The sequence below is a fragment of the Prinia subflava genome, chromosome 4 (genome assembly GCF_021018805.1).
Source record: "Prinia subflava isolate CZ2003 ecotype Zambia chromosome 4, Cam_Psub_1.2, whole genome shotgun sequence".
NCBI classification, from domain to species: domain Eukaryota; kingdom Metazoa; phylum Chordata; class Aves; order Passeriformes; family Cisticolidae; genus Prinia; species Prinia subflava.
This window is the reverse complement of record NC_086250.1, coordinates 67,046,683-67,069,552: the sequence shown is the minus strand read 5'-3', so window position 1 is coordinate 67,069,552 and position 22,870 is coordinate 67,046,683. Positions and strand designations below refer to the sequence as shown.

The 22,870-nt window shown below is 43.4% G+C and overlaps 1 protein-coding gene across 1 annotated transcript in view; it reads right to left on the bottom strand.

Annotated features, from left to right (window-relative positions):
* Positions 1-21,743, bottom strand: part of FRMD4A (FERM domain containing 4A) — a 275,338-nt gene extending 253,595 nt beyond the window's left edge. Inside the window, exon 1 of the mRNA XM_063397024.1 lies at positions 21,235-21,743. Coding sequence (XP_063253094.1) covers positions 21,235-21,267 — 33 coding nt within the window. The 5' untranslated portion in view covers positions 21,268-21,743. The remainder of the gene's footprint in view (positions 1-21,234) is intronic.
* Between the last annotated feature and the right edge of the window lie 1,127 nt (positions 21,744-22,870).

Genomic DNA, 22,870 nt, shown 5'->3' with positions numbered 1-22,870 from the left:
ACATTTTTTTTGGGTACTGAAGCTATACTCTGGTAGCTTCAGTTAAATAACATATAAATAATATATAAATAAATAACACAGCAATAATGCCTAAGGCACAGCCATTCCCAAACCCAAGATGTGTGCAGGGGAAAGGAGGGAGATTCTGCTTAGAAAGGAAAAAACCTAAAATAAATTAAGGTGTGGTAAAGCTCCAGGAACTGTTTGCAGTGGGGTTCTGTGGTCTACAGTGCCCTTGGCTGACTTGACCCACCCTTCCCTGATCATCTCATAGGAGGACACCTCACTCACTGCCAGGACACTAATGAGAGGTGACCTCTAACCCTGCTTAGAAAGGAAAATAATCCCTGCTCCTCCTGGCAGACAGGACACACCTCCTCCTGCTGCTAAAGTCACGCCTGGAGACTGGTCTAATGGATAAGTTTAGTGTGCAGGATACTGCCATGGCTAATGAGTGTGAGGCTCTTGTTTTTCCTCCAGAACAGGAATCTGTGAGTGAAATGGCAGAGGAGCAGTATTTGGGACTTTAGGCTTGTCCCTGTTCTGCTGCCCATGGCCAGAACAAAGACTAAGACTCTAATTAGCCACCATTTCCCTTATCCTAAAATAATAACTGAATTGATCTGTAAGACTTCCTTGCTATTTAGCTACATTTTTTGAACTGGTATTTATTTATAAAGGCAAGGCTTACATTTACCTTCACTACAGCACAGGCAAATTTGGACAGTATTTTCTATATTTTTCTAACTACTCTTGAAATGGATGAACAAGAATGATTTGCAGATTTTGGCAAAGCCACTGCCAGGTATGGCCACACAGTGGCAAGCAAAGCAATTAAGCAGGATGAAGAAATACAATCTCAGCAATGAGAAGGTTCTGCCATGTAAAAGGAGGTGCAAATGTTCCAGATATCTTGGCTCAATTTTTTATGAATATTCTTACATATCTTAAGTCATCCATATTCACCATAGATCAGGAGAAATTAGTACATGAAAAATAAAAATTCAAGTTTGTATATGTTGTCTGACTTTTAAGCTTGCAATAATCCTTTGGGTTTTACTCTTAAGCTGCTTGTAGTAATCATAAAGCTAAATTGTGCTTTAAAATGAAATCTGGCAACTTCCAGTAAAACTTGATTTCAGGAGCTAAGAATCTAAAAGCTATTCCAACAACATCAGATTAATTCTAAAACTATTCTTAAATTGTTGTACTTGACACCTGCAGACTACCAAACTGGTACTTTCCAAGTCCTAAGCAGAAGGTGGTGAAAAAAAGGGAAAAAAACTTGTGTACCCAGCTTGGAGCTTACATCCATCTACATCCTCCTTGCACCCTTGTTCAACTGGACAAGAAAAGAGGAGGATTTGGAGTGACTTAATTGTGGCCTTCCAGCATGTAAAAGGAGCCTACAAGAAAGCTGGAGAGAGGCTTTTTACAAGAGCCTGAAGTGACAGGACAAGGGGAATGGATTCAGACTGGAAGAGGGTGAGCTTAGACAGGATATTAGAAAGAAGTCCTTTACTGTGAGGATGGTGAGGCACTGGAACAGGCATCCCAGAGAAGCTGTGGGCACCCCATCCTTGGAGGTATACAAGGCCAGTTTGGATGGAGCTCTGAGCAACCTGGTCTAGTGAAAGGTGTCCCTGCCCATGGCAGGGGGTTGGAATGAGATGATCTCAAATGTTCCTTCCAACCCAGGCCATTCTATATTCTGTGAAGAGTACCCAAGCAATGTAAGATGCTTTGTTGTCCATCCATATTTATCATTGTCCCTCCTGAATCCCAGCTGTGGATTTTTCCTAGACATTTAAAGGAGGTGGGAAAATGACTTTTGCTTGGATGTGTCCTTAAAGATCTGAGTAGGTATGATCAGCCTTGTGGCACGGCAAACTACCTGGCACCTTTCCAACACTGTTCATGTTGGAAACTTGCACTTTTGAGGCACTTTTGAGGTCACACACCATGGTGGAGTAGGGTTAAGCTGAGGCACCACTCAGCACTCCCAAGAAATGTAGAAGATGATCCCAGAAGAGGAACCACGCCAGTCTCAGCTGAAGTAGGGCAATTTCTCTTTGGCTGCTCTGTGTTCAGACACTCCCTTGCTATTTAGCTTGTGCTCTCACTTGGTGGGTTTCAAACTTCATGAAGAGATTTGGAGAAGTATCCCTGGAGGAGCCTAAAGTAAATCATGGAGTGGCCCAAATGCCAGGCCCTCCCCAGCAGAAGGCAGGATCACCCCTTGCCATGATCGATGGCCCTGGTGCTGAGGCCAGGCTCTCTGTGCTCTGGAGGGGTCATCATCACACAACACCTTAAATCAACCTGTCTTCCCTCACATTTAAAACTTCCCTTGATTAATGATGCTGAAAACCTGATAAATGAGAATCAGCTAAGTTGTGCATACAGATATCTGGGCAGATTAAATAATTAATCATCCTGTAATTAATAAAGACAGATACTGGCTTTTTCTGAACTTTCCCTCCTCCTCTTCTCACACAGACTTTCAAAAGGTTTTTGACAAAAATAACTACAGACACCAGCCACTAATCCTGCTTTCTGGGGGAGGGGGCCCCACTGCTTTATTAATGTGGCAAAATCTGTGCATACATTTGAGCAATAATGAGATCTCCAGGGCAAAGCATGACATCTGCTCCAGAACTTCTAAAATACAGGTTAATTTACACCAACCAAACCTCTTTGAAGCCAAGAGGTTTGATTTTCACTTGTAGACTTCATGTAGTAGAGTCTGACAAGCATCCAGCCCTCAAAGGCCTTGCCATTACTTAGCTCCCGGTAAACGAGCCTATCAAAGCACTTTATAAATAATAAACCAAATAATCTGTTGGCAGAAAAGCAGCTGAGCCCTTGGGCACCATCATGTGAGTGGTCACTTGCCCCAGAGGTGGCCACGACTGCAGGGATGGACAGAATGTTCTCAACACCACCATTATTTTCACTGTAGAAATCAAGAAACTCAAGCTCCTGAGGATAAGACAAATGGATCTAAGAGAAAAGGTGAAACTGAAGGTAATTTTTTTTCAGAGACCAAGCTACTTATTTCCCTTACTTTTCTGGTTAAACATTGCATTTCTGGTTTCTTCTGTTGTTTGGTTTATTTTTTTTTCCCTCTTTTTTTTTTTCTTTTTTTTTCTTTCTTTTCTTTCTTTTTTTTTTTTTTCTTTCTTTCTTTCTTTCTTGTTTAGGTTTTTCTTTGTTTTGGATTTTTAAAGAGAGAAGGAAAATAGCCAACAAAATTATCAATGTAGTTAATTTTTTTTAATACATCTAGAAGGCAGGGACTATTTGTGGTGGGTGATGGTGGAATTGGGATGTTTGTTCAAGAGCTGTACAGAAATTCTTTCAAGTAATGAAAGACCTGTCAGCCCTTTGCACCTTCTTGTCAGAGTATATTCATTTGGGACCCTTCAGGTCCTCATGGAATTAGAAATGGTCCTTAGGAGAAATACAGTAGAGGCCAAAGTATTCTAGGTGTCTCACATGAGTTCTGGTGCCCAATAGAACCTTTCACTTTTGTTAAACCAATTTATCTAAAGTGGTTTATCCTTGGGAAGGTTTACTGAGAACTCAATTACACCTTATTAGCATTTGCATGAGGAGATTTTGTACAGGACTCATCTCTTCAAGCTGAAGTAAAGATCATAATGAGCTCTCAGGGACAACAGCTGAGGCTGAGCAAATTCAGACTGCAAATAATGATATCACCTTTTTCCTTGTTTCATTTTGTTGGTTATTTTTTTATGTTGTTAAGAAGAATGTTTGCTAATATCTACAACAACCTACTAGGGGAATATAGTGGTGTATTGATCAGCTGCAGATTTCCAAGCAACCCTTTCAAAAAATATATGCCACTTGCTTTTCAAAGGTTATGGACTTGATACAGAAATTACTGGATAATTTTCTGATGCAGAAGGCTACGAATGTTTTCTGGCCCTTGAAATCCATGAACTCACAAATTTGAATGAGAAAAAGCAATTGAAAAACAAAGGCCACTAGGACAGAGAATGAGTCAGGTGCAGATGTGTCTTAGACAAATCAATTTATTTTCCCTTGTCTGAAAGGCCCTTCCGACAAATTATTTAATGAGATTATCCTAAATCTTTTTCACAGAAGTCAGGCTTAAATCTGATTTTAGAGATTACCTGCTGCAATAATCCAGACATAATTCCTAAAATGCACTTGGGAATGCTGGGTCCAGTATAGGACACATTTGGGCTACAGAAGAGCTGCAAACACCCCAAGGGGCCCTGCTCACTGGGAGACTCTGGGAAAAGGTACTCTCTGTTTTGCAGACTTGCCAACCACAAATCAAATATACTAAAAAAAAAGAAAAAAAAAAAAAAAAAAAGAGAGCAAAATTAATGGAGCTTTATGGACATCATCAGGAATGCAGCAGGAAGTAATCAAGTACAAGATCACGTTGCTTGTGTGACTGTTGCCATGACATTCGAAAAGCACTTAGTGTTATCATAGACTATGAATATTCTGTTGGCTGATTGATAGTCTGTGGCTTTTTTTCCTTGTAAGCAAATGCAATGACAATATTAAACAATTACTGATAATGTCACCCAGCTGCTTTCCTGCTGCCTGGGTGACAGGAATTCTGAACTGCAGAAAAAACAAATTTATTAAAGGATGGAGCATCACCCTCTGCTCGCTGGCGTTGCATTTGACCAGGCACAGCACAGCAGAAGGCTTCATTTACAGCAAATGAAAGAAACACATCCTCAGAAAACTTTCCTAGGGGAAGTACCATGGGGCTTATTTAGCTCTGATTAGATCAATGAGACTCTCTAAACACAGCAATTAAAAATACAATTGGTAGCAATGTAGCCTGCTTTAAGCGTCTGCACGCCTGAGAAGTTCATACAGGAATAAACTTGTTAAAGTACATTTCCTGATTAGTAAATAATCAATATGCAGGGTACTTGGTAGCTTCACATGGAGCAATGATAAGGGCCAAATTTTCCTCAGCTAAGTGTTTCACCAGCTTGCTGCCAAGAGCCACTGCACAGGGCTTAATTTATGGGTTATTTACCAAATCGTGTGCGTCTTTTCCCTTAATTATCCAACAAGGACTCTATGTCCCAGCATGCAATGTCTGACCACAAGCCAAGCAGAATTTTGGGCTTGGATCAAAGACTAAATGTTGGCTCCTGCTGTTGCTGGGTGTGATGGAAGCATAATGGGAAGATCTGCAGTGGAGCTTGGTGTGGGATTTGGGATTGTAGCCTTTGGCTACAAACTTGACCTGGATCTGATGGCCAGGACTAAAATATCAGCACCTTGTGAAACTCCTTACAACACTGAGGACTTGGCAGATACCTCCACTGTGTCATGCTTGACACAGAGGGAGTTTTAGCTACACTTCTGTGCCAAGGTTTTATTACTTGTTCCGGAAAAAGAGAAATCCAGGTCACACTGCAAGGATGCAGAGAGGTCATCCCCTCCCACCACTTGTGCTGCTCCCTCCTTGCACCCAGGGGGTTCTCAGGGTGAGAAGATCTGGTCCAAAGTGTGCAGTGTCTCAGTTTTATGGCTTGCAGGGGAGGTTAAAGGCTGTCTCCTCTCTTGCTGTGAATCTCGTTGCTACACATGAAGTCAAAGCAAATATCTTTACACATGATAAAGATTCAGCCCTAAATTCATAAAGATTATAGTCTCTCTCAACCCTATAAAATTTAACAGAGATGAATATCCTGCTCATGGGCTTTCAAAGCATTTTATGCCAGGGCTTTTATTTTATTTTACATTAATTTTTATAGGAGGGTTAAAGTAAACCTGTAGCAATAACAGCATTTTCTCTTACATTTTACAACACTTTGCCAATAAAAATTGGCATTTTGGTTGGTGCAGAGAGAAGAATATCAGAGACTGACAAATTAGAAAAAATGTGAGAAGAGGTTTCACAACAAAAACAGGCAGTAGCTTACCAGCTGGGAAAATCTTCATGACATGTAAAAGATGATTTCAAAAACAGTGTTTTGAATCCCAAAGTCCACATGAATCAAGAACAAAATGCTGTATTACAATAATAATAATAATAATAATAAAATAATAAATGGATTTTTAAAGGCAGATCTCATCTGAGAGATGAGTTCAAGATGTAGATGAAAGGAGGTTCAGGATGTAGGACACAGAGAGATTGTGTCCACATTTGCACACCACCTTCTAATAAAGTATTGGACAATTTCTGGAGGACAGCAATGGGAATGATTATGGTTTAGAAAACATGACCAGTGAAGAAAGGTTAAGTGATGCAGGTTTCTGTGGTCCAGAAAAGAGAAGCCTGAGGGGCTGTGAAACAGATTGTCATGGAAAGGTGTAAAATAGGACAGGGATTAATTACAATAGAAGGACAATCTGGTTTACTCTGCAGCAAGAAATGAAGTGGGCTTAGGAAAACCTCATTAGGGGTAAGATTAGATGAGCACTGAGAGAGGAGCTGGTTACCTGGGAGTCAAATCTCCTCTTTGAAATATTGAGAATAGTTTGCTTGTACTCCTACAGTGAACAGTGCAAATGTGCCTGTTTTCTGTCCAAGCCTGAGAGCCTTCCAAGCCTAATTTTTAATGAATTTTACTATTTACTGAGACAGTTTGGCATATGCAGTTTCTTTAGCGTTTACAAACAGACAGAGCTTCAGAATATTCTTTTGAAAGGTGTGTAGGTGGGCAGGTACTACAACTTCAGTGTAGAAAACTAGGGGAGAGAAAAACATGGGTTAAGTAATTTCCCTAAGGCCAAGGAAGCAACAAGCATGTCAGACAAGGTTCAGCTACAAGCATTTCTGCATCCAGCAATCCTCAGAAGCCCACACCCACCCTTTCTATCTCAGAGCATCTACCTTTTGGGGCTCACTTTTCATCTGGCTCTATTTTCATGCAGTTGCCTGGCAGCCTCCTTGTTTTTCCCTCCTGAGCACTTTGCTAGTCACCACATCAATAATTGCACAGCTTGAGTTTGTAGCTGCCTTATGACAGGTGAATACAGCTCCTAGGCAGCCTCCAAACCCTTCTACCAAAGCTCTGCTGAGCTGCATAAAGCATAGGAGTGACCCAAGGCTTTGACCCAGTGAGCAAAAGTCTGCCACCAATGACACCATCAAACCTCCAGTAACAAGAGCTGGACTGGACTGGAGGAGATTTTGCTTTCTTGACTGGAGGATGATCAGCACAGGGCAAGAATGCAGATATCACTGCTCATTGATTGCCCAAACTGTTCCCTTAAACAAATCCCTAGGAAAAAAACTCCTAGCCAGCTCAGAATGCCAGTTTCAGAGGGGAATAAGCAATCTTCAGGATTTGATCAGCTTCCATATGGCACTGGGATAACATGAGGGCTGGTGTTCTGTGAGTTCTTGACAAAGGGGGTTGCTGTCTCTGAGCACACCACAAACTCATTTAGAGATGAGAAGTCTGCCTGCCAAAGCAACAAACACAACAGTGGTATCACTTCAGATTGACAGCCATTGCTTTTTTCCTTTATTATCTTCATTGTTTTTCAATTCACTTAGAAGGCATCCACGGCCTTGAGGGACTAGGAACAATCACATTTAGAATAGTACAGATGTAATTCAATAATTCTCCTTTTTCCCTCACTGAGACTTACTCATTCACCAAAATATCCTTCCACTTTCTTCTGCCTCTCTACATAAGGTATGGGATATCCTAACACTGTGTTAGGTATTTATTATTAGTTATTAATTAACCTCTCATAATCAGCTGGCTGGAGGACCCCGTTTTTACCACAGGTTCTTTCAGAGTCAAGGCAGAAAATCCTTATATCTTGTGTTGGAGGATTGATGCCAAACTGTGGCTGACTCCCCTGTGGAATTACCTCCTGTGTGTGCAATATCAGCAGTGCAGGCCTCCTGGGCAGCCCCAGCCCCTGAGCCCAGCAGTCACAGCTAATTCATGCACGTGCTGCCATTGGAGGGATGCCACGCAATTAAAAGGAAACCCTGGAGGCATTAACATTCCTCATCTTGCAGTGAGGGCGGTGGGAGAAGGCAGCAGAAGTTTATGGGGTGTTATCCATGGGAGTGTGTTATTTCAACAGCATTTGTACAAATCTGTGAGGACGATTCAGAGCTGGGCAGGGAGCCAACACAAAGAGGTTTCTGAGGCCACAGTGGAAAACTTGGGAAGTCCCTGTTTGCTGGAAGATGGTGATGAGGCAGCACAGGGAACTGATGGTGCTGGGCTGGAAAATGCTGATTTCACTTCTGACCTGTTCTGTCTGGGACCTGGAGACTTGGGGTTACTCACACCCTTTAGGGTGTTTGTAACCTCTGCTCCCAGAAGAAGGGCCATCAGCTAGATCCCTGTGAAGCCCTGACAGCAAAAAAGGCATCAAGGTCTTCATCCCCCCTGAAGAAGAATTGACACACTGAACAGCAAGGACACCAGTGCTCTTCATGGCTTTGGTATCAAACCAAAGGACCTAAAATTCCAAAGCACCAGAGCCAAGATCTTGCCATGACAAAGTCCTTTCTCCCAGAGAGCTTCTGGGGTGCAGGGGCCCTGTGGATGAGGTTCTTTGGGTATCACAGAGCCCGTGCCCCTGGGGAATCCATCAGCTGAATGCTCTGAGTTACTGACATGCTTTGACAAAGACATCTTGGAAGCAAGCAAAATGGAGAAGCTTTGACAGGAAAATTTTAACACAAGTTTCCACCCTGTGCTGCTCTTAGACACCCAGTGAGTCCCATCACTGTCTGGCAGGAGGATCTTGGCTTCATGGTCCACCCCAAGCTGTGTCCAGACTGTCCATCCCTAGGACCACTTGGGAATGGTAAAAGTCTTTGCCTTTGCAAGTCTGGCATGGGCAGGACTGTGTCTATTCTCTTTATCAACATATTGTAGGGAGGAAGGCACTTGGTGCCACTCCTTCCTGCCTCATTCCTACATTTAAAAAGACACAAAATATATAGAATAAATGAATTAAAAATATTGCACTTTCAGCTGCACTGATTTGGGGAGAATTACATTCTCTCCCACCATTAGTGCATTTATCCCCCAGTGCTAAAATGTGTATACTGAGGCTTCAGCAGTGCTGTATAATTGAGGAGTGTTGCCATCATCATAAAAGGAAGAAAATCGATTCAAATCAAAACGCCGCAAACAAACTATGACCTTATTCAAATCAGGAAAAAAACCCAATCCCAACCTCCAGCAGCTATGGTAGGATGCCAGAGAAGCTGAGAAGCCATGCAAGATGCACAGCATTGATTGCTGTGTAATAATGATTTCCCTTCAGCCCGTGGACCCTGCTGTATCCTTCATTCAGCATTCCAGAGCACATCTCTGAGCATCACTGGGGCTGGCAAGTAACACACACCAGACCTCACTGGGGGTTGCAGGTTAAGTATTGCACTTAGGTTTTATGGAGCAGAAGAGTGGATAAATTCTGTCAAATCAATGTAAATGCTCAGCAATAATTTTTGCTTCTGAGAGTCTTTAAGTGCTTTTTTAGGGTTTAGAAATATTTCTGTGTTTTTCATTTTGTGAATCAGCATGAATCTCTCCTTAGCTCTGAGATTCAGTTTGGTTTGGTTTCGGTTTTGTTTGTTGAATTTGCCAGTTATTTGCTGGAAATTGGAGTTTTAAATATTTCCTTGTTCTTGGTCCTTATTCTGCACTTTCTGGACCATCACACAGACAAAGGAGTGGCCACATTCCTGGCTGAAGACAAACTGGCACAGTTCCTTCAAGGCACAGTTCCCTCAAGGGTGGTGGTATAACACAAGTTTGCATCTCTAACTCTGCCCTGCATTTCATTCCCTTTGGGTTTGGTCTTTTCTCCACTGACACTAATTCTTCTACAACATACGTAATAGGCAATGTAGCTTTATTTCACTTCCCTGTTTGTTCTGTGGGTAATATCTCCCAGGGAAGATTAATGATTTAAGCTGATTTAATGGTGCACATATTTTCCATAGGGGAAAAAAGAAATTAAAAGAAAAAAAGAAAGAGAAAAAAGGATATGGGAAGGAAAGGAAAAGGAAAGATAAAAGAAACCCCCTCTCTTTTTCTGCCCAGACTGAAAAATGTTATCTTCTCTTGAGTTTTGGGGGTTTTTTTCTCCACTGATATTTGTTGTTTTCCAGTCTTTGATATCTTCCGAAACAATTTTACCATCTTTCTGTATACCTGTGATGTTCTCAAAATAATGTGAGTCATTCTCACCAATAAGCCTGGGACTGAGCTGGTGCATGAGAAACTACACTTTATCTCTGCTGAGTTTCAGGAGTTTTGCCAGGAAAGACTCTGACCCTATGCTGTGTAGTTCCATTCACCTGCTTGTTCTGCCACCTTTCCCTTTTCTTCTTGCTCTGTGCAGGAGAAAAGCCAGCTCACTTGGCAAAAGAGGTTTGTTTCATCTGTGGGAGAGGTTTGAAATATGTGGGCTGATGTTTCCCCTTGCACTTGCTGAGGCACCAGAATGCTGTTACCACCCATTTAAAAGATGTTAAAAAACCCTCAAACCCAGACATATGTGACAAAACTGTGGTCTAAGCCAAAAATAGAATAAAAGTACTTAGAACTTGTAAAGAGCTGGTTGCAGGTTAAAGAAATGCCAAAAAATATTATTTTTTTTTCTTCTCAATCTACCTGACAGTCTACTTTAATAATAATGTGGTGTTTACTAACTAGAAAATTTTCATTCAACAAGAATGCAAAGATCATTAGTAAATGCACAAGAGTGATTTAAAATAGGGTAAGTACTGGCATATGCAGACACAAATTTCTAGAAATGAGCTGCAACACATAGTAAAAGTCACACCCATTTTATAAAGCTTTCTTTACTGCCCTGTCAAAAGGTAGAGAGTAATCAGATTCAGCTTTCATGTGGACAAAGGCATTTATTCTAGGCAAAGATGGCATATAGAGAGATGCAAATGGGAAGACATGAGTTCCCTCCCCACCCTCAGCACATGGTTTTCCACAGTGCCATGTTTTTGTTTGTGCATTCAGAAGCTGCCTGGCATTTCCACACAGTCAGTTCAGCCCTGCTCACACCTACTCCCACGGCTGTCTGTTTTGTCAGCCTGGGTTACTCCAAGAAGGTGCCAGGAGAAATGATTTACTGCAGTCGATTTATCTGGAATTCTTAGAGGGAATTAATAACGTTAGCTACAGTAAAAAATAACCAGGTGACAGCAGTCATATGCTTGCTGATATTATGCACTGCATTGGGTGGGTATCAGGGTGAAAAGTTAGAAAAGGCCAGGCATGAGTGGATGTTTCATGATGCAATTTTTAATTGCATGATCAGATGCTCCCTTCACCCCAACCTCTGCACTATTTTCCTCTTCCTTTTGTGGGGTGGAGCTGCCTTAAGGATGACTCAGGGAAGGTCTCAGCTTTCTAAAGGGCTCCTTGGCAATTGTGGCAGACAGAAGGTGCACAAGGAATGAAGTTGGGGAGTGCAGCAGAAGGTGAAGAAATCTTTGGGTGATGATATTTGGTGATGAGTGACTCATATATCCCAAACTTTTACTAATGATCCCTGACATCCAGGCTTTATTTTTGGGTTTCTGAGAGACTCCCCTGGCACATGACTTGAAGAAAGCCTGGTCTCTACAAGAAGAAAATTATGAGGGACACAATGAACACAGAGAGTGCTGTATGATATTGAGGATACAGAGAAGTCAGAAATGGCCCAAAACTGAAAGAGACCTTTAAATGACTCCTTCATAGCTCAATTCTACATCAGTTAAATAGAGACGAACCAGAGCATGATTATAGGTTTTAATGAACTTTGATACTGTTGTAATTAATGTTTCAGAAAAAATATACAAGAAAATGAATCACTCTGTTTTCAGGGCAGTATTCAGTAAATAAGACCTAGGGTTATTCAGTAGGAAATGAGTAGAACACCAAATAAGGAATAGCTGCTCATTATCTGAGCACTGTCCATCTTATGCAGGAGACAAGAAGAAACCCATGGAAAAAACACTTGTGGGACTGATTGTTAGATGGGATAGGGCTGCAGGGATGTTCCTTGCTCCAGTATTTCCCAACTTTGCATCTTGATGGTGTTCCCTCTTTAAAAAGCAGCTTTACAGGTGTGCATTTTACCACCCACATCCAGCTGGGACTCGGGGTTTGGGCTGAAGGGGGTTTCCATGCCATGGCACAAGTGCTCCACCTCATCTCTGCCCCTCTACCCCTGCCTCCAGAATTCACCTCTTGAGTCCTGGTTGCCTCTTCTCAAACTCCTTTCCTCAGCCCTAATCCTCTGTCCACATCCTCCCCTCCCTCCAGACTGCTTATTCCAGCTCAGATTGTTTCTCTTCCAGTTGTGCCTTATTTTCCACCCTGCTGTGGGGATCAGCAGGGATCCCAGGGATGCAACACAGGCTTCCTGTCTCACATGTTGGGAGTCACCAGCTTAACAGAGACAAGAACAGATCCTGGCTTAAAGCTCAGGTGAGCAGGTTCCAGCCTAGATGTTTCTCAGATATCCCTACCAGGGTGCCATCAGCAGCAGAAGTGCCACCCAAATACCAGTGAGGGTGTGAGCATGGAGGCCCTGGTGCCATGGAGAGGCAGCTGATATTATGAAGACACATTTAATCTCTCATCCCACCTGATCTCTCTCTAAAGACCACAATACCTTAGGGGAGGGGGTGTGCCAATGAGGCTAAATACTGCCTTATTTGTGCCATATAATTCTTTGACCTGATCATGGAATATTTGCTGAAAAGATTAGTCTTATAAGTAATTAGTCTTTTTAGAAAAGAATATCAGTGGTACCAGATAATACTCTAACTTCCTCTATCCAAAACAATTTAATATTTTCTAAATGAAACCATTTTTCTAAAGAAAAATTACTTCCACAGTATTATTCAGAACCTGGCCATGGAGAGATTCAACTTTAGATGAAGCAGTAAGGGTTTCACCTAACTTTGTATTTCAATTCCCAAGCTACTAGAATTAATTGACCGTGTAATTAAGGAAGGGTTTTCTTACCAATATGATCATGCCTATAATTAAAATCTCACACAAATGTGTGTGTGGAAGAATAGGGCAGGGCAGAGAAGAGAAGAGACCAAAGTGTCTGACAGGTTTACATCAAAGGACCTGAGCTCCTGCAGCTCTGAGCCAGAGGGAGGGGAGGAAGGGAAGACAGGACTGGCTGATAACTGACCTGATATATTTTTTTTTTGACCTCCTGTCTTCAAAGCCCCAAGTGGTTTGGGTGCTGTCTACCTGGGAGATGTCTTCTACCTTTAATGTTCCTTCAGCATAGCCAAGCTTTGCAAATGTTTGTGCCACCAAGAGCAGAAGAGTGATGATATCTGCCTGTTTTCAGAGAGACTGGAATGGGTTTGGCTGCTGCTTTGGGCTGTGCCTCATCAGGGCTGTGGCCCAGGGGACCCCATGGCATGTCCTGAGAGCCACCACTTTCCTCTGGTGTTTGCTGCATGGGAGAGCCATGCAACAAGATTTTGCAGGGAAAATAAAAAAAAGGGGGTGGTGGTGGTGTATTTTTACTGCTGATATTTATACTGCATTTACTATCAAATCAGCCTTAAATAGCTGTTCAGCCTGTCATGTGGGACCCAGATCAATGGCTCTGCCTCAGGACAGCTGCATTGGGGGAGATTTTCCTGTTCTGAACATGAGGAGATGTTGGGTGCTGGGAAGCTGCAACACAGCACTGCCACAACAGCTGAGCTCCTGCACAAAAAGAACAAGGGCTTTCCCTAAAAAAACCCAAACAAATCACCAGAATGGGGACTTGGAGCTTGAAGAGAAGAAGGAATGAGTTCCTCAACTGGTCTGCTGTGTACTGTGACTGTATGAGGAGGGGGAACTCCCTCCCTCATAGGATAACCAAGCCAAGGACCAAGACACCAAGGAAACACAGGTGTGGATGAATGTTGCATGAAAGAAGCCACCCCAAAGAGGGAAACTGCTCTCTCATTTGTTTGATATCTGCTGTGGTCAGGGAAACAGGACTTTGTATGTTTATTGACATTGTAATATGTTTATAAATCCCATCAAAAAGACACCTGCATCTCTTGTCTGGTCTCCTCTGAACTGGAGCAACCTGAAGGGCTTGAGATTTTTGTCTTGAATTCCAAATGTGGCCAGAGTTTTGGTCTCACAGGTTTGCTGGGGTTTATATTGGGATGAGATAAAGGAGGCACGCAGGGGAAGCTAAGGTACATTAGGTGTGTGTTCTCAGGAAGAAAGCCCACACGCCCAGCTGCAGACATATTTTACATTTATTTAAATCCAGTAAAATGAGTATAAGAAATAGCTGACCATTACTGGAGTCCATGCTGGGGTGCTTAGAGCTATGCTGGTATGCACTTGTTAAGGATCAGACTTTTTTATATGAAATATGCATCATGCAAGTGCTTTATTTCCTTCCATATAGTCCCAAATATTAAACGAATGCAGTCCCTACCAACACTGCCTTCAGAATGACCTAATATACCAGGCAGACATCCAGAAGAGCTGTTTTCCTCCACAGATAACTACCAGGCTGGCATTTTGGGGCAACCATCATTTTTTGCTTCATAATCATCTCACTTATATCTTTCTGATTTTTTCAGCTTTCCCATATTTGCAGCAGTTAAGGTTTTGTGACCTTCCCCAGGGAATACAACCCGTGATTCACAGCTAAAGAGTGGGTGTCTCTGTCTGAGTTCTGCTTTTGAAAAGGGTGGCAAATTGCCTCGACAACAGCTGCCATTAAGTAAAATACTTAATGAAATGACTGGGGAAATGAGTGCTCACCAGTGTATTTTCTCTGCACTTCCTAAAAATGCCTGTGACCCACATACTGAGCTAGCAAGCTTTATACTCTTAGTGCCATCATCATCAGCTTTCTTCCCTCCAGTCCGTGCCTTGCTATACCGCATTTTAAACATTATTATTAATTATTATGTTGTTGTTATTGTCAGGATTGCTATTATTAATTAGTTTCATTTTGGTACCTCTATGGTCTTTGCATAGCCCCCCAGTGTGCTTTTCTGTGAGGTCCCATGGAAGCCTAGAGAAGGTCTTTGGGCACTTTCAGCAACCTCAGCCACATGAAGGATTAGGGAATGTAAAGCCTTGCTGGGCTCCTCTGCTACAGCCTGGGTTTGCACAGGCTGAGCAAGACATGGACAACTGAGGCCAGGGTGCAGGATGGCTTGAGCTGGGACATGGTGTCTGGGCACTGGGAGGTGAGCAGGGCACGTGGGAGCAGTTCCTATCTCCATCCCCTGAAAGGATTCAGTGGTATTTGATACACAGGGTGACAGCTTTGGTCACCAAGGCAGGCTGTGATCATTCCAGGCTCCAACACAACAGCGTGCCAAGCCTAACTGCACCTCCCAGTGATGTGCTCCTCATGCTGAGCTGGTGATGGCAGAGAGGGGATCAAACTGTCTGTGAAAGGCAAAGCAATCCCAGCATTGTGACTGTCCTGGTTCATCTCAGGGGCTGTCTGACAGTCACAGGAGAGCTCAGAAGAGCTGAACCCACTCAGCCTGGTGTGCAGCCAAGGGTAGGTCTTAGGATGTTGTAGCCTGGACTCAGTTGTGCTCCTGAGGATGCTGAGAATGGACAGCACCCCCCAGGCTTTGGGTCATGCATGAAACACCAGAATCTGAACCACAATCTTCCTCCTTAAAAACTGAGGCAAAATGCTCCTATTTCCTCCCAGCCCTCAGTAGGGAGCACTTGGGGACAGGGAATGTGTCCTCATGATCCAGCACTAAGCATCAAGTCCCTGTGCTGGATTTTGAGCTCCTGGTGCTCTGCAATGCAATTCCTGTCAGCAGTGCAGTGTCCAGCTCTTGCCCAGGACACACAGATAGATTTACTCTCCCTGGACAGTAAATAACCCACCCTGCTGAGCCTGGGCACCAGTGCAGGGCCCAGTCAGGCATGGAGCTCACTGCTCTGCTGCAAAGCACAGCCGGGGAGGAAAAATAACCTTTCGGTTTTATGTTCAGTGATATATTGTCTATAAATCTGAATGGGGTTAGGAAATGTTACAGAACAGAAACTGCTCTGCTTTTCCAGAGGCATAATGTTATGGTACAGTTGTTCCAAAGCTAAACTCTGCTCTGAGTTATGCCCCTATATCCTCTCTCCCAGGTATTTATGAAATTATGATTAACAGTAGCAGACACAGGACTTCATTATTTCTTGAATTGCCTTTTTTAACTATCTACAAGCTCAGAGAATTACATATGACCTCATTAACCTCTGTGTCAAACTGCTAATAAGGCAGGGAAGGATGTACCCCTTCAGCTGCTCGACAGCCTGTGCAGGGCCCTGTGGAAGGGCTGCAGAGAGAACACCAGCACTTCCCAGTTTGTGCTACAAGCTTTGTGTGCCTGTGGGTGATTGCACAGGAACTGAAATGTTGTGTTTGTGTGCTCACTGCCCAGGTGAGGTTACTCCATCTGGGAGATCAGAAGCCCCAAAAATAAATGGCTTTGGAAATCTCACTCTGTGTCATGAGCACCAGTGTGTGCCTATCATGGTGGGATACTCAAAATAAGAGTGGAAAACACTCTTGTTGTATCCAGACGGGGATCTTAGACAGCATAGGAGCATTTTGGAGGGATGGGGGTAACTTTTGTCTTTTGGGACTCTTAAAAACACCAGGACTGGTTTCACAACATATGCAAAGGAATTATTCTGCCTCTTGGCTTCTACAAGAATGCAGTAAAGTGATTTTAATATGCATAGCTGTCCAGACAGTGCAGGATCCTAACCTGAACTTCTGCAGGATAGCTTGCAAGATTAAAGTTTACGATCTGTTCAAATGTTTTGCTGCATGCAGCTGCACAAAAAACCTGCTTATATAAACTTCTTTTCAGTGCCATCCAAGAAGGGTGAAAGACTACAGCAATCCACAGGTGTAATCCAGACTCCAGACTTAGCTTTCCCAGGGTTAATTTCCCCTCCTGATTTCCTCCCCAACAATGTCAAAGGCCAGCTGTCACAGCCTTTGCTATTTAGGATTCTCAGAGTATAGTGTACTTCCCAAAGTTTCTGTGCTTCGAGCCACTGTGAACTTCTTTTAGTAAGGCACAAGGACAACTTAACCATTCTTTGTGAGAGATCCAGTGGTCAAAAACTAAGTGGCTTTGAAAGCAGAGCCAACAAACAGGGTTTAACAAACCAACAGTAACACCACGGGAGTTTGCTAATCCCTGAAATCTACAATAAACAGATAAAGTTAATAAGATTCAATAAACAAGAAACAGCCCCATTAATGCTTAAAGAGCACTATCTAAATACTACACACTTTATTTACTGAGTTCCCTTGCTGAATTTGCTGTACACAGGAACACTCAAAATTCATTATCTTTGGATGCAAAGCTTAGTAAATTCGACAGTAATTAATCTCCATTTACCCTCCGCGTGTGTTTCTGAACAGACGAAAAGTTCATTCAAAAAGTTCTTTCAGCTGCTCTGAAAGAGAAGCAGTGCTTTGATAAACAAAAAAGCACCAAACACAGGCTTCTGAAAGGAAAATAGAGCAGTAGCCAGTTCTGCGTGGTTCGAGCCAGGTGCTCATTGCAAATTCAGTAGCGTGCACTGGCAAGTGTCAGCAGCAGAGAAACTGAAATTACTGAAATTCTTATGCCAGTGTAATTTGCTGAAGGCGATGCACTGAGGGTTAAGGCAAATTGTGCATGTGTTGAGGATTATAAAACAAATTAAAATGGAGGCTAACAAAAGGAGTGTAATATTTATGCATTTCTTCATTCTTTTCACTTCGTGGTACTCAATCAACTTCACAGGCTCTTAAGGTGGCATGGGGACATTGCTATTGTGTACATTCATTTCCTCTGAAAACAGGAGCTCAGACATCCTAGGCTACAGAATTTAACTGGTTCTGGTAATACTTCTAAGTACCTCTATTAACTTATCAAATATTTACAACCCACCCATTACCTCTAATCAAGTGAAATTTAATCATCAACACAAAAATTGCGGTAACTTTCCTGTTCAGTGCGTTCTATTTATCTGCTTCAATTTTGATGTATCAGCCCACTTTACCATGTATCCCTTTCCCTGGAATTCCTGCATCTGTGCACCCTGGTTATACAAAATCAGAAATGTTTTAATCACCCATGGCTTGCTGCAGTGGAGTCCATTACACCGTGTAATGTAATACCCAATTTACCAAATATTTTAAAGAGTTTCTAAAGTACCCACTGTATGATCACCCAGCAACCAAAGGGGTTATTCCTTGTGGAATGAGAAACAAGTACTCTATGAAATATGCTCTTGTATATTCCCAATAAACTGGACTTTTTTAGTCAAGATGTGCCCACCTGTCCCTCTGTCAGCTCTGAAATGGAGTGACAACCTCTGTGAACAATAGGGACCAAAGAGCTGACAGCAATCTTATTTTCAAATACAACCATGAGATTCACCCAAGCATAGCTACAGGGATTTAGACCTCATTTTAATTCCAGGACCCTTGCATTTGGCTGTGAGAGGCAGGTGTAGGCTGTCTTCACCTGCTGGTGACAGTGAGAAGTACCTGCAGAGTCACCCCTTACTCCTGCTTACCCACGGAAACAGAGAAGATTGTTTGGCTTTAGTTTTCTGTCTAGATTTGAACAGCCTAAATAGAGCTGCTTGGGATTCTAAGGATAAAACAGAGTCTTGATTTGCATTTCACTGTGGCAGGAAGATGTTTTCACACAGGTTCAAGTCTTGGAGCTCCCAAGAAGCTCCAGACTCTTTCCAGGCAGCTCTGGCAGAAATGACAAGAAGCCCACTGTCCTTCATGTCACTGTGCAAACCAAAGGACAAAAAAACTTCTAACTAGCCTCCAACAGTTTGAGCCTTAGTGTAAAGCAAGTGACAACAGATGGGATCAGACAGACGGGGGAATAGAGGAGGAAAACGAGGCAGTAGCAGGGAGTGTGACAGGCAGGGGTCTCCACACATTGGCAGCCTCGCTGTTGTCAAGTTTTTTCTGTGTATTCATCACATATTAACGTTGTATTTGGGGAGTTAATAGATTTTACACTTGATTTTCTGGCAGGGAGCAGGGAGGGAGCCACTGCCAGCCATGAAGCTTCTTGGAAATGAGATTAGTTTTCAAATCTATTCAAGGGATCTATACATTGTTATTTCTCTGAAAGGTAAAGATGTAAGGGCCAAATCCTGACCTTTATTTCACAGAGTCTATTTGAATATCTCCATCAGCTGCCATGGAGCTACCCCAGATTAACAGCAACGTAACACCAACGTCAGGATCTGGATCTTCCAGAGAATCCCGTTGATCTGACATCATTGCAGCTGATTTAAAACCACATTTCTTTGGCTTGAGAAGATTTTCCCATACACAAAGGAGGTCAGAATCTCTCCCTTTCTTTAATATTAAGGCAGGTTGTGATTCAAAGGATCGTGTCTATATTCCCAAGCATACTCTTCTACAGGATCAATAAATAACCTGATAGTGGCAATTGAGATTACACTTTATGGATGGTGTTATTAGGATTTACATCCCAGCTATGAAGCAGGTCAGATGAACAAACAGAATACCCAGTCCTGGACCACTTCCCTTACTCTACTCTGTCATTTTTATAGCTTCACACATGCTGCAGGTGCTGATACTACACACGCCTGACTGTAATCCACACATCAGCCTGAGAGCACACCAGTCCTGGGAGACACTGCCTCCAGCAGTCGTTTCAAGCCTGGTTAGAGGAGCAGAATGGAAACATCACCTAAAGCTGATGAAAGTTACGTTTTCTAATAATGGAAATGAGATGGAAATGTTGGACAGATGTTAGAGGTTTCCTCTATTATCTGATTTTTAAAAAATAATACTGAGAAATGCCTTACAAAGCCTAACATTAATGTATGTATTCCTAGTAATGAGAGATATCAATGGCTGGGTCTATAATCCCTTATAAATCTTTCATTCTAAAAACTGCCCACAGCATTGTTCTTGGTAATGGAGAGCTATATGAAGTTGTCAGGTTCCTTTTTAAATTATCAACTTACTGTTCAAGACAAAAAAAAACTGAATTAAAGTGGAAAAAAAAATTACTCCCCTGGAGAATTGCAGTGCAGACCTTTGCTGGCAAATTATTTTTATTTAAATCACTTTTCTTGGTTTTAATATTGAAAAGACTTTAAATCATTGAAGAGCCTTTAATTTAGGATAGTGGATGGCAGGGATGTAATTGAGGAGACCAGACTAGCTGATCTGCTTCAGCACAGGGGCTGAACCAGACAATTTCTCAGAATTTTTTCAAGTCTGCCATTTATAGAAAGCAACTCTTGTCTGACTACCCCTTCAAAACTGTTTGCATCTAAGACATACAAAGACACCCTGTTGCCATCAAGAATTGCCACTGAATTCCAATTCTTCCAGTCTTGAGATACAATACAACAGAGTTGGATTGAATGTGGTGATGGACTGAAATCAGAAGGATTTACCCAAGGCAGTTACCACATGGGATAGAGGCAGTGACTAAATAAAATGCAATCAGGATTCCGTCTATTCCCCAGGACCACAAAGAAATAATGGCACGGGAAGAAATTTTACAAACTAAACCACCACTGTTTTTTCTCTGTCTTTTCCCTGCTGGAATTCAAGTTTCTTTAATAATGAGGATTACTGTCAAACCTTGAAAGAGAGTTGAGAGTGTGAGAAGGCAGCAGACAAGTGCAGCAATTCCTTAGCTCTGCACATTCACTCTCTGTTACAGCTTTCTGGTCTGGGTCCACAACCAAAGGTCTCCCACCCTGGCAGAGTATTTGGGCAAAAAAATCCCCCACTTTGCCTGTCCGTGCCCCCCTTGCTGCTGAGGCCAGCACGCTGGGGTAGCCCGGTGTCCCCATCCGCCCCAGGTGCGCCTTCCCCGCCCGGCTCCCCGGGGAGCACGCACAGACACACAGACACAATGAGAGCCTCCAACTGGAAATTCCAACAAAAATATGGCTGTCTACTCCAAAAGGCAAACTCATTTACAAAGGTCATCTCTGGCGAGGAGGAGTGATCCTTTACTCCCCTCTTGGAGGCAACTGCTGTCGCTCCTCTGCCGAGTTACATTCACGGGCATAGTTTTGAAAAAAAGGAGAGAAAAAAAAAAAGAGACAGAAAAGAAAAGAGACAAAAGCCCGGCAAGCCCCCTATTCAGAGAGCTAGCCCCGCAACTCCCCTTCCCCTCGTCGGGTAAATTGAGCTTCAAAAGACATTAACATCTTTCCCTACCTTCGTTCTCATCGGAGACAGAAGCCCTTCCATTTTGGTCCGATCCTCATGCCAATCCTCGTCCCCCAACTTAGTATCTCGTGCCCGTCTCAAGCATCCCACACGAACAGGAGCATGTCAGGGACCGCCAGCGACACCTCCACGGGAGCCCCGCCAACTTGCGATGCTCAGCCGCGTGGAGCTCGGCTCCCGGAGAGCCCTTCCTCGCTCTCCCTCCCCTCTCGCTCTGTGTGCATCATCTGCCCGCAGCTATGTTTGTACCATCGCGGCTGACAGACGAGCCCTGCCTTACGTAATGCATTCAGCACAGGACGGGCGATCCCAGCCCGGCCCCGGGACCCGCTGGGCGGCAGCGCTGCCCGGGAGCTGCGGGCTCGGCGCTGCCTTTGTCCGGGCTGAGCCGCGCTCCGCCGCTCTCCCCGCCTGCCGGGGAAGCGCCGGGAAAACTTCGTCACCGTGGGAGATGGTGGATTCCCCGGTGATGACTTAAAAGGGTGTAATCCTCATTCCAAGCCTCTCAGCCCGGGAGGTTTTCCCTGCTCGGGAAACGCCAACAGTTGGAGCATTTTGTGCTAGGCGCGTTTACTGTCAGCGAGTGACCAAACCCACGCTGAAAGGGAGTTCCTGTCAATTGTCAGCCGGAAATTCAGGGAGAGAAAGAAAGAAAGAAAGAAAGAATGAAAAGCACACTGAACAAAAGGAATATGTTCCTGCAAAGTTGGTCAGCCAAAGATACTCCCTGAATGCGTTTCCATTATCATTTTAATTCAGATCAGAGAGTGCCTTTGTGGAAAATTCCCTGATTGCTCCTGCTTTATGCATTTTGTTTGCCATCACGAAGTGATGCTAGGACTGAAGCTCTTTCAGAGAAAAATCCAACTAAAAAACGAGCTTCACACCTACAAACACACCAGTGTTCAGTCCACAGGACCAGATCAGACCAGTGCAAGGTGAAACCCTTTTGAAATGCCATCGGATGAGCACAGCTGCCCATTACTGCTCCAAAGGTCAGCTCCCCTGGGGGCCACCCCATTTCCTAACACAAACACAAAAGGAATCCCCCTCCTCAGCCCAGGGGGTAACCTTCCACGTGCCAGTACCCAATTGCTGTCCAAAAGGAAAATTAAAAACCCTGTTACACCACCAGAACTTGATTTTCAGTGTTAAAAAAATCATTGTCAGGCCGGTTGGGGCATGTTACAGGTGGAAATTTCTAATGCCCTTTAACACCAACTCTTAGGCCCCAAAGCTACATGCTCAGGGACATGATTCACCCACTGAGCTGGATCTGGTTAATTCCTGAAAACACTACGTGTTGTCGGGATGATGATTAGGTTTCACCCCAATTAGCTTTCACCATCTAAAACTTTGCTTTCTGGTCCAAGCCAGCCTCTGATGCTCCTGCAAAATGAAAAAGAGAGACCAGTTCTCTCTCAAAGTGATTGGCTGCTCAGACCAGGGCACATCTCTGACCCCATATATCCTTGATGATCAGCCCAGGCTCCTGGAGGCTACACTGAGAAGGAGAAGGTGCAAAGGCAAATGTCCATGGTGGTGTTCATGGCATCCCAGGGTACAAAGCTGGGATGAACCCAGGAACAGACAGAACTCCTGCCCTTCAAGCCCTAGCAGAAGT